This window comes from Lycorma delicatula, chromosome 1 (genome assembly GCF_047948215.1).
Source record: "Lycorma delicatula isolate Av1 chromosome 1, ASM4794821v1, whole genome shotgun sequence".
Taxonomy (NCBI): Eukaryota; Metazoa; Arthropoda; class Insecta; order Hemiptera; family Fulgoridae; genus Lycorma; species Lycorma delicatula.
The window spans coordinates 211,483,619-211,497,829 of NC_134455.1; the positions used below are offsets into that span (position 1 = coordinate 211,483,619).

General features: G+C 29.3%; 1 protein-coding gene and 1 long non-coding RNA gene across 3 annotated transcripts in view; one reads left to right on the plus strand and one right to left on the minus strand.

Annotated features, from left to right (window-relative positions):
* Positions 1-4,349, minus strand: part of LOC142327993 (uncharacterized) — a 58,225-nt gene extending 53,876 nt beyond the window's left edge. For both annotated transcript variants that reach the window (XR_012757147.1, XM_075371425.1), the window contains exon 1: positions 4,160-4,349. Coding sequence is in view for 1 of the 2 variants with exons in the window: in XM_075371425.1 (XP_075227540.1) it covers positions 4,160-4,265 (106 nt within the window). In the remaining variant the exon portion in view is untranslated. The remainder of the gene's footprint in view (positions 1-4,159) is intronic.
* Positions 1-14,211, plus strand: part of LOC142328003 (uncharacterized) — a 69,494-nt gene that overhangs the window by 22,879 nt on the left and 32,404 nt on the right. The window lies entirely within an intron of this gene.

Below are 14,211 nucleotides of genomic sequence, written 5' to 3' on the forward strand. Positions count from 1 at the left end.
GCTGTCATTCAAGCCCATTTCATGATGTGCAGTAGATTTCTTTCCAACTACTATGTTGCATAATAAGAATTTTGGTTTTAGTATTTCTGCTTGAATTCTTTTATTTGGATACTTGAATATAACTTTGATCATGTTTTCATTAAAAATATCACCATGCTTCACAAGGTTCTAATTTCCGTCTAGTGTGGACATATTTTGTCATTTTCAAATACCAGATACCAATATTATGCCCTGGAGTTTCATAATTTCACATTAGTTAAGTTGCTGAAGTATTAAAATTAGGTAAAGTGGCATTTAATTCAAAATAAAACTAAAGATTAAAAAAATAAGACTTCACTAGTACTTTTATACTGTAATATATGTAAAATAAAGGTAAAAGAAATAGAAACCGTTAACAAAATATTTATTCCAATATCAATAATTATTATATTAAAACACATGCTAACAGCAAAATAGCTTTAAATAAATATTTCTCATTTGCTGCCCCCGTATTTTTATTTCTAACATGAATGCATTCATATTGCACTACTGCATAATTGTGGTAGGCTAAGAAAGTGGTCAACATATCACTTACTACAGTGGTTGATTTAGCGCTGCAGGTTATAAATTCAAATCCAGTAGGGGGAAACAGTTTTTAAACAGTTAGGCACAGTCTTTGAATTTATATAGAAGTTGCTTAGTATAAATTTTTAAAAAGAAAAACAACTATATTTTATAAATAAAATTTTTAATAACTTCAAATCATTTTCAGTTCCTCTAGTGAGCATGATAAGTAACTGATCTTACCCTTGGGCATTAGCTGACAGTGTTTGAATTAAGCAAACATGTATACAATCAAAAAATTGATATATTAGATTTGAGTTGTGTCTGTTTATCATTCTTGCGTATTTATGATTTCATAATGTTTATTGGTGTTTAACATATGTTTTGAAATAAATAAATAAAAACAATTTATAAAATTTCATTTGATTTGTTGTTTTGAGAATTCATAGTTTTAAATACTTTTTTTTACTAAACATCATAAACAAAACAATTTAGTAAATTTTTTTAGAAATAATTAATTATGCAACAATACAAAGCTACAGAAGAAGTCTGTATTTCTTTTTAACTTTAAATTGTAACTAAAATCCATAATAAATTTACGAAAAATAGACTTGTCCAAAATATTGAAATAAAAATTACCATATTTCTATTTGAACTTTGAATGAAATTTAGATAAAAGAATGTTGCTGCCAGTTTCACATTGTTAAAACTCAGTATAAGAGGAGCTATAATACAATATTTATAAATAATAAAAATAACTGTCTGCTGAGATGTTACTTATGAATATTTTATCCGTTTTGATTTAATAAAATTAGTTTTAATAATTTTTTGTATTTTCAGGATCATTTCAAATAAATATTGAAAAAACTATTTTAAACAGCTCCGACACTTCGTATTTATACCTTTAAAAATAAATGCAAGAGAAAAACACTTTTCCTTAGATTATGTCTAAAGCATGAAATTTTTATGGGGAATCTTTCACAGCTGGACATAACTGAAAAAAAATTTCAGACCCAATTTATCAGTATGTTTTTTCTAACTCAAACATTGTACTCTTGAAACATGACCACTTTCTCATTATATAAAAGCTGTAGATCTAAATCTAGAGAGGTTAGAGAGATTTATTGGAATAAAACTACAACTCTAGAATAATTTTAATACATCTATAAAAATATATGGCTAACTAGAATTTCCTGCTTGCTCCAAAAGAAACAAAATTAGAATTCCTTAACAAGCCCATACATATTTAATCAAATAACATCCATATTTTTTATAAAACAAAACAGTAAAAAAATATTTTTGATATTTTTATTTAGCTTCTTTCTTCAATGGGAGAACATTAATGCAACAATTATCCTTTTATTTTGTTGTTGTTGCCAATGCCCACAATTCTTGAGCTGCCATCATGTTTGGCGGCAAGGCCTGTTTCGACTGAAACAGGTTTCTATTGTTAAATTGCTACACATTTAATTATGTTATTACTTCATTTTTCAGCTATTTATTTAGACTATTTTGCATTTAATTCTGAACATTCAGTATCTATTGAACAAATATAAATATTTTTGTTTACTACATTTTTAAATTTAAAATCAATTAGGCATAGGTTATAACATCTAACCGATACTCATCTAAAAATGAATTCTTAACATCTGTGTATGGAAATATGGATAAAATGTTTGTAGTGTATGAAAACTTTTCGGGCCATACATGATCAGGATTTAAACCTTCAGAGTAAGATGCTACCATTCTGTCATGGAGGTTGGCAATAATTCTTTGTCTTCAGTAATTTAGAATATGTACCTACAATTGACTGCAACATCAAGTTATATATTATCTAAACTGCAGCTTGTGGGCAGCAGACTGAAAATTTATGTTCACTCATTAGCAGAAAAGAAATTATAACAAGACATAAACTGCCATATAGAAAGATTTGGAACATTTTCAATTAACAAAGTTGATTATCTTTTCGCATATGTACTGTTGTGGCATTACCTTTCCTTGGAAAAAATGCAACCATTTTTCCCTGTGAACAAAAAAGTAATTGTGCAGCAAAATATCCACCCTATTAATAAAATCTTAAACAACTTACATTCAAGATAACATCATAAAAAGTAAAACAATGAAACCCCAAAATAAAAATAAAACAACACAAGCCTTGAGCTGCCATCAAGCTTTTTTTTCAGCTATGTTGTTGGCAACAACAAAAAAAATAAACTGTTTCTTTTCAGCTATAGCCACCCCTACACCTGTGTTTTCTTTAGTTCATTCTTTGACTTTAGTTACTTCTAGCATCTATTTGGTTATTCATTTTAATTATTTTATTTATTTTTGTGATAGTTATTTTTTAATAGTTTTTTTTCTCTGGATTTATTGATCAGTCATTCATTCAGATAGTCTATTGATAAATTAAAAAAAATTCTTTGGTATAATATTTTTGTTATATTAGACAATTAACACAGTTTTTCTTAATTTTAATTCAACTAAAAGAAAAATTTATCAATGGCTCTTTTATTCCTTGTATTATAATTGTGAAAATTAATTTTTTGAACATGTATATCCAAATAATTCTTAATTTCAGTTAATGTATAATAAATACAAAGGTTAACTAACAATGATCATACTAATAAATTAAAAAATTGTATAATTTGACACAAAAAATTTGATTAATATATTAGAATATATGCCTGTCAGATAAAACAAAAGTGGAGCATATTTTCACATGACATGACAAATATTTCACAGCAAATATTTTTTACTCATACAGAATGTAAATATAAATATTTAACTTAAAAAAATTAACTATTTACAAATTTATATAATATGATAAATAAGCAAGCAACTTAATCTGTTTAGTCATTTGCTGATAACCTTTTTTTAATTCCTCAGAAAATGAAATGTACGTGAATTACTGTTATTCTGCCTCCCTTAATGTACCTACAAAATGTATTTTTTTTTAATTTGAACTAACAGATATATAAAGATCTGTTACTAGAATTTTACTTTATATTTATTGTTCTGTTAGGTTTTTGGAACTTTCGTTTTCTAAACATATAACTATTACATGGATTTACCTCTAGACTGTAACAGAAGTTATCTATGAAAACCAACATTTGAACTGAAGGAATTTATCTTTCTATTTATTTCTTGAAAAGCAAAATCTGTATATTCAGCTTCAATTACCTGTCCAGGATATGGTAGTTAATATAATTATTTTGGTCCAAAACAAGCATTATTTCATTTTGCTAATAAACAAATTATATGACACTAAGAAACTGCTCTAGATACACACATAATATTATATTAAATAACTGAATAATATATGAATCCAACATTAGCTGTACTAGATACACAGGAACCAATAACAGTAATAATTTGATCAACTAATGTACCTAAATTGTTGTGTAACATGAATTAACCTCAATTTCATTGAATTATAGTTTCTCAACATAACAACGTGACGATTAGAAAATTATACCCCAAAATTAATTTACATATAATAACAGGTATTGACAACTATATAAGTTTATTTTAGAAAATTGTCTAACCGAACTTTGCAACAGGTATGATAGTACGGTTATGCTAACGTTTAGAGGTTATGTTGACAATGTATACTAACCTACAGGTTTATGTCCAACCATTGAACTTAATAAATGAACCTCCGTGTCCACTGTCCAGTCTATTTCATCTGCAGGCTCAGTTGGTTTTGGTTCTAATTCACCCATTTTCAGTAATGCATTAAATATATAAAAATTAACACTTTTAGTCGGTATGTAATTGAAGGTGGCTTTGTAAACTGCTGCTCTCTAACGTATTAATTTCACAATTCATGTTTATCTACGAATAAACATTCTTGAAGCGCTCGATAACGCATTCAGTGGTTAATACTGGAACTAAATTTACAAAGTATTACCACAATAATTTGCGGATTATCCAGAAGTAAAGTTCAAAAAATTAAAAAGTAATTTTAAAAGTTATAACAGATACGCGCATTTGCAGTAGCATTTCTCAAGTTTGTTTCAGTTTTATTACCTTAATTGAAGTATGTTTTAGCCTAACTCACGCTTCATTGTAGTTTTGTCAGAAATTCTCATTACGTGAACTAATTTAACTGCTAATGCACTTAAAAACAGTTAGGATTATTATTTTATGGATACTTCAAAAATAATTTATAACTATATTTAAAAGCATGCCGTGATTCAAATAGCTCGTAAATTTCAGTAGAAACTAAGAAATACTTCCCAAAACCCGACTGGGATTTAAGTTATTGCTATTACAAACTTATTATATAAAAAAATCGAAATGTTGAATAGTAATCATCTGTGAAAAGCTGTTACGAGTTTTTAAAAATGAGCTTAAAACGTTGTTAATTTTCAAAATAATATATCTAGTTTATTACGCTAAATTCATCATCCTGATTTGATTCCTTTGCGATTTTTTAAATGTATGTTTTGCAATGAATAATATGCACTATATATTGAATAATAAAATAAAACCATATATATATGATGTGTGTGTGAAAAAGAGATCTATATCTTTGTATTCAAATTTTCTAGATTAAGCTACATAAGACAAAAAAAAAATTATACACGTTTGCATTTACATTCACGAAGGATCAAACCCTTTTTCTCAGTTGCAACTGTCTATAATGATGGTTCAAAGAAATCAAAATGGCAGACTCATTTTCTATTAGCCGAAAAACTAACATTTTAGCGGATTTCCAAAGAATTTGGAAATTACTACTACAGCATGTCTACATTTCAATAAAATTGATCTTGTAGTTTTGGAGATTTTCGAGCCACAAAAAATTTTACACATTGGCCTATGTATATATGAACCAAACAGAAATATATGTAGTATCCCCAATTTAAGTGAATGTTATTTTCGTACTCACATCTCAAAACTTAATTAAAATTCATTTTCACTCCCCCCCCTTCACTCAATTCAAGCAACCGAAAGTAATATCATACTTTTCTTCGAAAAGCGTTTTAAAAAAAGCTAGTTTCGCAGTAATCCAGTGATCTGGTATGAAGGAAGGGTTTGGTATCCTAAAAGTCAGTTTAGAACTTTTAATCGTTTTGAAGACACGATAACATAACGTGAAATACAAAAAAAAACAAACCACCGAAAGCTATATTACTTTCAAAAATCATTACAGCAGTTCAACATCCTTTCTTTCTGACTAAAACCGGAAATCCGCCCTTCTGACGCACTTATTGCAACAGTTTTTTTAATAAACTAATCATGGTTTTGATGTGCATATTAATAAAATATTTATAATACAAAAGAGCCTTATTAAGGCAGCACTTGGTAGACCACGACTAAATCCTAGCAATAAACCTTTTGATGATTTTAATGTTTTACCTGTTAGAGAAATCTATCTGAAAAATTTAATAATTTTTATAAATAAGAATAAATATATTTTTTGTCTGCTACTTCATATAATTTGAGTTTACCCTATAATTTTCATTGTTCCCCGCACTGATCTAACTGTCTGCAAAAGACAATTTTTCTACGTCAGTAACAATTTATTACTAGATCTTTGACTAAACATATTACGGAGTGGATTAAACATAACAATATTTTCTCTTTACTTTGTTAAGGTTGTGTTATGTTTGTCAATAGATGAAGAAATTGCATTCTCTTCTAGGTCATTCTTGTAATGTGCTTGTGGTCACCATTTTATTAACTATATTGTTTCTTTTTTTTTCAATGTTGCACTTAGTGGTATCGTTATATCGTTTTTATAATTAACTTATTTGATGGTATTTTAAGATTTTTTTTAATATTGTTTACTTTACTTATATTTTACGTTATTTTATTTGTAGAGTGACACTTCTTTTTTGTACTTTGGCTGAATTGTACTCTCTGCTAGCGCACAAGCATTTTGCTTTACTGGTAGTGCCTCATTACTTTATGTGTTTATGTTTTAATAGAAATAAATGCTTTTTTCAGCTCATTTTGATTTAGTTATAATTTTTTCTTTTAAATTTTTATTGTTTTATGAAGTTTGAAAAAATTCTAAAATTTAGTGAACTATTATGCTGATTTGCTGATTACTTCATTAATATATTGTACAGTAAGTATATTACTTCAGTAATATATTGTAAGACAGTATGGCATGGTTTATTAAATAAATTAATAAAAGGGAAGAATCAAATAAAAATTCCTGAAAAGAATATTTAAATGTGAATATGCGCTCGCGCCTTTTATTTAGATCCCTGATTGAAACCTTGGTCATCCCTTGCATTTTTCATATGCTATAAAATTTCTGTTCTACACTCCTGTGTCCAATATTCTAGCTTATATATTGAATAAATAAGCTGAAGTTTTACGAGGCGTGTTTTTAAAGTAAGTTTCGTTTTGAAGTAAAAACAAAACTGACAAAATATGAACTAACTTTATTACTTACGCCATAAAAACTACGTTTATTTAATCCTTGTCTGTACTAACTTCAACGTATTTTCATAGTGTTTCACTAGCTTCTTCATTTCCGCTTCAAGGAATTTCGCCGCGAGTGACTTAAACCATACACTAACGGCATTTTCAAAGTCATCGTCAAACCGTTTTTGACGAAAGCCACTTGAAGAAAAAGAAAATAATCGCTGGAGCTAAGTCAGGGCTGCAGGGTGGAGGATCAAGTTTCCAACGAAATTTTTCCAAACGCCTCACTATGATTTGCCGTGTATGGCAGGGCATCGTAGTGCCAAAACAAAATCCCGCGATATAGCATCTTACGTTGTTTATTTTTTATAGCTCTTCTAAAAATTTTTAACGTTTCGCAATACGTGTCGGCATTCACAGTAGTTCTGCGACCACTATATTCGAAAAGCAAGTCCCATAAAATAGTAGCCATAAATTTCTTTACTGTACGTTCTCGTTTGAAGTTCTTCGGTCTAGGAGATGATAAATGATGCCATCGCATCGACTGCTCCTTTTTCTCTACATTCGATTAAAAAATCCATGTCCATCTCCGGTAAAAGTGCGATCAGACAATTCATCACCTTCATTTTCATAACACTGCAAAAATTTATGCGCTGCAACAGGACGTTTGTACTCGCGTGTGTCGGTTAAATCTTCGACACTCATCCGGCACACAATTTTTATACTAAAACTTTTTCAGTTAAATCTTTATAAATAAAAAATCGTGAAGTCAGGACACATCAAAGACGATTGTGACATGGTAGATTGCCGGTTTACTCGAATTTTTTCCAACATTTTCAATCAAATCTCCTTTATCACAGACAGCAAGTCGCCACATTCTTCAACATGAATGTTCGTTCGCCCTTCTCGAAATGAATGGCACCACTGTCTTACTGTAGCGGTAATTATAATATTTGGTCCACGTAAATACCACAGATTTGCCTGTGAATTTCAGCGGCACAATTGTTTTTTGCCATAAAAATTGGATTATGTCTCATATTTCATACTACGCAGGATGATGAATAGTAACACTTATTAAAAGGTGGATAATTTAAACTACAAAATGACTAAACTGTTGTTGCTAACAGCTTACTATTGATTGAAATAACTGTACTATGCCAACGCCATCTCTTTACATCCTGAATATAGGCGGTAAATCTTAAACGCACTTTATTTTAAAAATACGCTATATATTTTATATTTAAATATAATGTTGCATTACCTAGCACGCAAACTAGTTATAAAAGTTTAAAAAAATGACATTCAGTTTTCTTTTTCGATGACTATTTTATTTATATTTTCGATAGGTATGTTGAAATAATTAGGCCCATCTGCAGAGTTTGGTTTCTACAATTTTTATCCTTGTAGTTCAAACGTTTAGCTTTAATGCAGTAAATAATCGATTTTTTTTTGTGGAATTTATTTTTATAATTATTATTCGCCATGTAATTATATTAATGCACACTTCTACTAAGCCGCAATATGCATTCTTTTGTTAAGAGTGTCGCAAGAAGACCATTATTAATATGTTTGATAATGCTGTATATCAGTCCCTTTTCTTGAATTCATTCGATTAATAGTAGGAAAATAGAAATGTCGATATTGAGACGGCACTTTTTTTTCAAAAACCTATTCTACGTTCAGAGGTAAGGAAAAGAGCGATCAAAAGATTACTACTTACTTATTAAAAATCGAAGCGTAATAATATTTGAATTTTTTTCTCATTGATTTTCCTACTAAAAAAAAATATAATAAATTAAAAGGGCCCTCCAGGACCCCTTAAAAATTAATAAAAAATCTGAAACGCCCTAAGATTAACATAATATTAAACAAGGCAAAAAATTAATGAAAATTAGAGGTTTATTTGTCGAAATTTACACGTGTAGATTGAAATCTTACCTACGTGTTGTTCAGAATACACTCTTTTCATGATATTTTATTGTCTCCCATGAAGATTAGCCAAATAAGTATATTATGTGTATTGACGTCGGTCGTTTATTTATTTTTTAATTTTGGTCATCACGCATGAGAAACGTTTTAACAAACATTACAGAGAGGATTAAACTTAACAATAATTGAAACATTCCCTGGCTCGTTTTTTTTTTTTTTTTAATCGTTCAGAATACATTAAAAAATTGAAACACCAAAATCGAAGGACAACATATTTTCACTTTTAATTTCAAAATGTTTTTGAAATATGTAACGGGGCTTTGTTCCTCCTCTTTTTAACGGAAAACTTATTTATTATTAAATCGCTCAGGATATATTTTAGCAAAAAAATCTATGTAAAATAACGGGCTTAAACTTTGGAACGGTTTTTTTCTCATTTTATTTTCCTTCCCTTTTACAATTTTTCGGTGGGAATAATATACACATAGCACCACTTTGGTGGTAGCTCAACGAGTAACACGACTGTAACAAGATTGCGTTGGTATTCCATAAATACAGAAAATTTAACTAAGAAACACTCTTTCACCAGTATCAAATTAAATTATTTAATCGGCGAACAGCTACAGTAATTATATACGGGTTTACCTCTCCAGTCACCTTAGTTCTAAAAATATGATGCGATATTTTTAATTTTATCTTTAACCTTTTTAACTTAATAAACGATTGCATGGTGATAATATATGGATATGTAACGGATACAATTTTTTTTCTAAAATTGTATTTATTACACAGTGGTTTTATGTAGGTAGAACTACATCCCGGTTTCAGTAAAATCATATTTTATTGAGTACTACATTAACTTCTTGTTTTCTTCCTACTTAAACTAACTGCTTTTTAATTCCTTAGACTGCCAAAAGTACATTAACTTTAGACTTGGTGAGACATAGTCCGGTCATTTATTATTTAAATCCGATATTTCGTGTTTTGTATACTTTCTTCGTAATATTATAAAACCCTTGTAGATTTTCCTTTAATTCTTTAAATGAATACAAATAGTTAATGTATCTGCCTATTAAGAAGTCAATAAGGTGACTAAACTTGTTATTTGGCCACAGTTTTTTAAACTTGCATAATTTATGGATTATTAAATATTTTTTGTATTTGTTTTAAGCTTGATTTTTTTTAAAGCAAAATGTATTCATTTTTTAGTTTTTCTACGGTTAAAAATTTTATTCTTATTACTAGCTGAAAAATCTTAATATTTTACTTAATTTTGCAGTTTTAATAAACATAACTTGTTTCACATTGACTGACGATTAATAGGCTAAACCAGTTTTAGCATTTCAGTAGAGAGTTATTTAGAACTGTATATATATTAAAATTCACTTTACCCGGAGCGAAAAATTAATTAATCGTTAAAATTGTTAGGAATTCAACATTTTGTGTTATACTTATACATGTTTTTAATAATCGATTGACTTTGTTAGGTTAACCAATATTATTTCTCTGATTAAAAGTTTGCCTGAAAGAATATATTACTTTCTCGTTTATTAATGATATAAATGAGTTTTTTAAACGGCAAGTAAATAAGATGAACGTGCAAATATCTTATTAATCTGTGATTATAATTGGTTTGCTTCGTTCGTCAGTTATGTGAAAATATTGTAATCAGAATTTTTTGATGAGGCTTGGTATAAAATCATCGCAAAAAGATATTAGCTGAGAGCTCTCAACTGCAAAATTTTGATTAGTTCTAAACATCTATAACAATTACTAGTTATAGAACTATATTATCACATTTCGGTGTATTATCAAACGGTTCAAATGAAAATTTAATGAATAAATCGTTTTTATCCTCAAATTATTTTTTATTAAGAGGCTTTCTTTATATCCGTTTTGTAATACGAGTTACGTGTGTTATTCATAATCGGCAATTAAAGTGTGAAATATTTTCAGAGGGCGACGGTATGTTTACATTTATCGGTTGCCATTACCGTATTGGTAATAAGCGACCTTTCTTTCTTTTTCCTGTTTAGCCTCCGGGAATTACCGTTCAGTTATTACTTCAGAGGTTGATATATATGAGAGTAAATGAAGTGTAGTTTTATACAGTCTCAGTTCGACCATTCCTGGGATGTGTGGTTAACTGAAACCCAACCACCACAGAACACCGGTATCCACGATCTAGTATTCAAATCCGTATAAAATTAATTGCCTTTACTAGGACTTGAACGCTGGAACTCTCGACTTCCAAATCAGCTGATTTGGAAAGACGTGTTCACCACTAGACCGACCCGGAAGGTGGTTATAAGCGACCCGACAGGAAAATGTAATTTCCAAAAGCGAGATAAATTCCGTAGAATAACAAGCATCCAGCAAGTCTTACTAAGAAGTGTGGAGAATGAAGCGGTTTCCCGTCGCCTTCTTCACTGAACCTAATAAACTGCGGTGTATCACTAGACTGGATCCTCTGGAATTGCAGGCAATATTTATTTTTACAAGCGACACCATTCTGTTCACTACCGGGTCTGGCTGTACAATAAACGTCGTTACTCTTTCAGAAGTGCTTCTGTCGTTACTCTTACAGAAGCACTTCTGACTGGCGCACCTTGTTCTTCAGTTGCTTTACTTGCGTTAAAATAATAAGAAAGGCTATAGATAAGGACTGTAGGGAAATTAATGTTGCCCTTTTTGTAAGAGATTATTCGTTACGTTCACTATATCCACTCAGTAGTTGAGGAGCAGAAGTAGTGGACTGACAGTGTAGAATATTTTTTTCAATTCAAAGTATTGAACTAATTTTAAATAAAAAGGATACTTTTTTATTAATCAGAAAACAGTATCTCAGGAAGGACTGTGCGACGTTAATGTGCGATTTTATTATTAATGATTATCTTCTGGGAATTTTCTGTATCGCAATTTTGTTTTAATGTTTTTTTTTACATTCTAATTCTAATGGTAGTTATTACAGGATACTTCCATACTACATAATCAGCCTAGTTTCAGTTTTCAGTGTTGTTTTTGTATGAGAATGATGTCAATAAGGTCTTGAATACATTCAGTCTGATTTAGTCCTCAGATAGTAACATAAAAAAAAACGATCAAGTATACAGGCAACACAAATATTCGGATACGTCTAAAAGTTAACTGTACTTTCAATTCGACATAAACCTGGGTTCTTAAGCTCAGTCAGACCGACTTTTAACAGGTGAAGCATTTGTATTATCTTATTTTTGGTAATGTTGATTATTATTTTTAAATTAAGAATTAAATATATTACTAGAAAATGCAGTTTTACAGAAGTTTTTTTTTTTTATCCTTCGACATACCGAGTTTTGCCATAAATGCTGTATTTTTCCTTTTTTTAACCGCCTTACGATGGATTGGGTTCTCACTAGAATATTATATTGCTTTTTTTTATCAAGAAAGTCGATAATTGTACGAATCATAATTCAATGTATGAATCATTTTCAAAGGGAAAATTTCATGTCGGCGTGATACATATAGCGGGGTAAAGTTATTTTTAAATGCTATGTTAATTTATAGAAAAGTGAATTGTCTTAAAAAAAAATTATTTCTAAATTGTTACGTATATAGTCGTTTCGTACTATGACTGTACGTGCCCATTACACTAGAAATACGACGTATTTTAAGCTCTGTAAGAATGATTTGTATCTTTCAAATGTGTTAGTATTTTCTTCTGTTTCAGATAATATTTTTGTAGAAATTATTTTTTATTGTATTTCTAACGATAGAAAAAGTGTTTTTCAATTTGTACACACCAAATTTAGATACAAACATGCGTAGGTAGGTTCGCTCTGTTCGTGTGTATCAGTGTGTGTGTTTGTATTCTTTTTAAAAAACAACACTTTTGTGTATCGTTTAGTTGGTTGGTGTAGGCTGTTTGAGTCTACGTAGTAATTTTTAATTCAAGGGATTTGAATTTCACTCGTGAAAATTTATGTCCTTTTATCGTTAATGAAATGAATTAAAAAATTATGGTTAACATGATACGCTGTTCCTTTTTTACCGAATAGTAAGCTGTATTTTATGTGGGTGGGAAAGGTGTTATTTCATTATTATAAAAGCCTTAAATATAACGGTGCAAATATCTGTACATCTTATGCTGTTCAGACTGTACCGGACTGTACATGCTCCATCTTTCCTTCTACTAGAATAGTCAGGAAGTGACGGTTCGTGGCTCAGCCGTGAAAGACGAGGACCTGGGTTCAACGCCCACCACGCAACTACCCACTCAGCGGTTACGCTCTCTTGATACAGGCCTAATTCACACACACACACGTTTACGTATACGTACTCGAAATGTATTCTCTCACTCATACATTCGCATGTATATACACACTTAAATTTAGACAATGGTTTTTTATACTATGAAAGTCAGAAGTTTCTCATCCTTATATCCGATTCATATTCTGTATTATACCTATGATTTTTGCGACTGCCTATTTAATTTTTTTAACCGTGTTTAGGTGTTCCATTAAGGTGATTATAATTCATTTTTTAAATCTTACTACAGTCATGAATTATCTTTCTTTTTTTAATAGTTGGTTTTGAATCGACAATTATATATTATTTTCATGTTTATGAGTCCAGTAACAAACCATTTTTATTGACCTATTTATTATTTATTTAGTTCAGTAGAAATTATTTCAGAAATAAATAATCTAAAACTTCAATAAGAATAAAAGCATTTTTTGTATATATACTTTTTTCATTATCATTTTAAAGATTTGAAACATCAGAATTATCTTAACAAAAGCCTTTCTTTTGTGTGTGTGTGTATGTATATATATATATCAATGCACTTTATAAGGATCTATATAAAATTTTATTTAATTATAACATTATTTTCCACGTTTTATTAGATAACGTAGTTATTTTATATATATATGTTGTTCTTGCGTATTTTGGGTGATCTTTTCCTGAAACATACTTTTTAAAGAACAGTTTACATCATATGTCAAACGCATAAAAGAACTCGTACATTATTATTTTCTTTTAAAATAATATTTCCATACATTCTTTTAAAATAATATTACTAGTTCTCTCTTTTTAACTGCGACTTCAAAAAACGAGAAGATTCTGAATTCAATTAGTACGTATCTTTTCTACGTACATGCTTTTCAAAGTCAAGTTAGATGCCACGATTTCTGTGATTCTTTTTTTATTTGATGGAAGAAATTCTTCTGTGGTCTCGAAGTTACGTAGTTTCTTACTGATAAAATCATCGTAAGATTTTTTTTTTTGAACAAAGAATGATACGATTATGTACACGACTAGAAAGTATTTTTTATTTTTTTGTTATTACTACTTATTGGGTATTTATTTTTTATATAA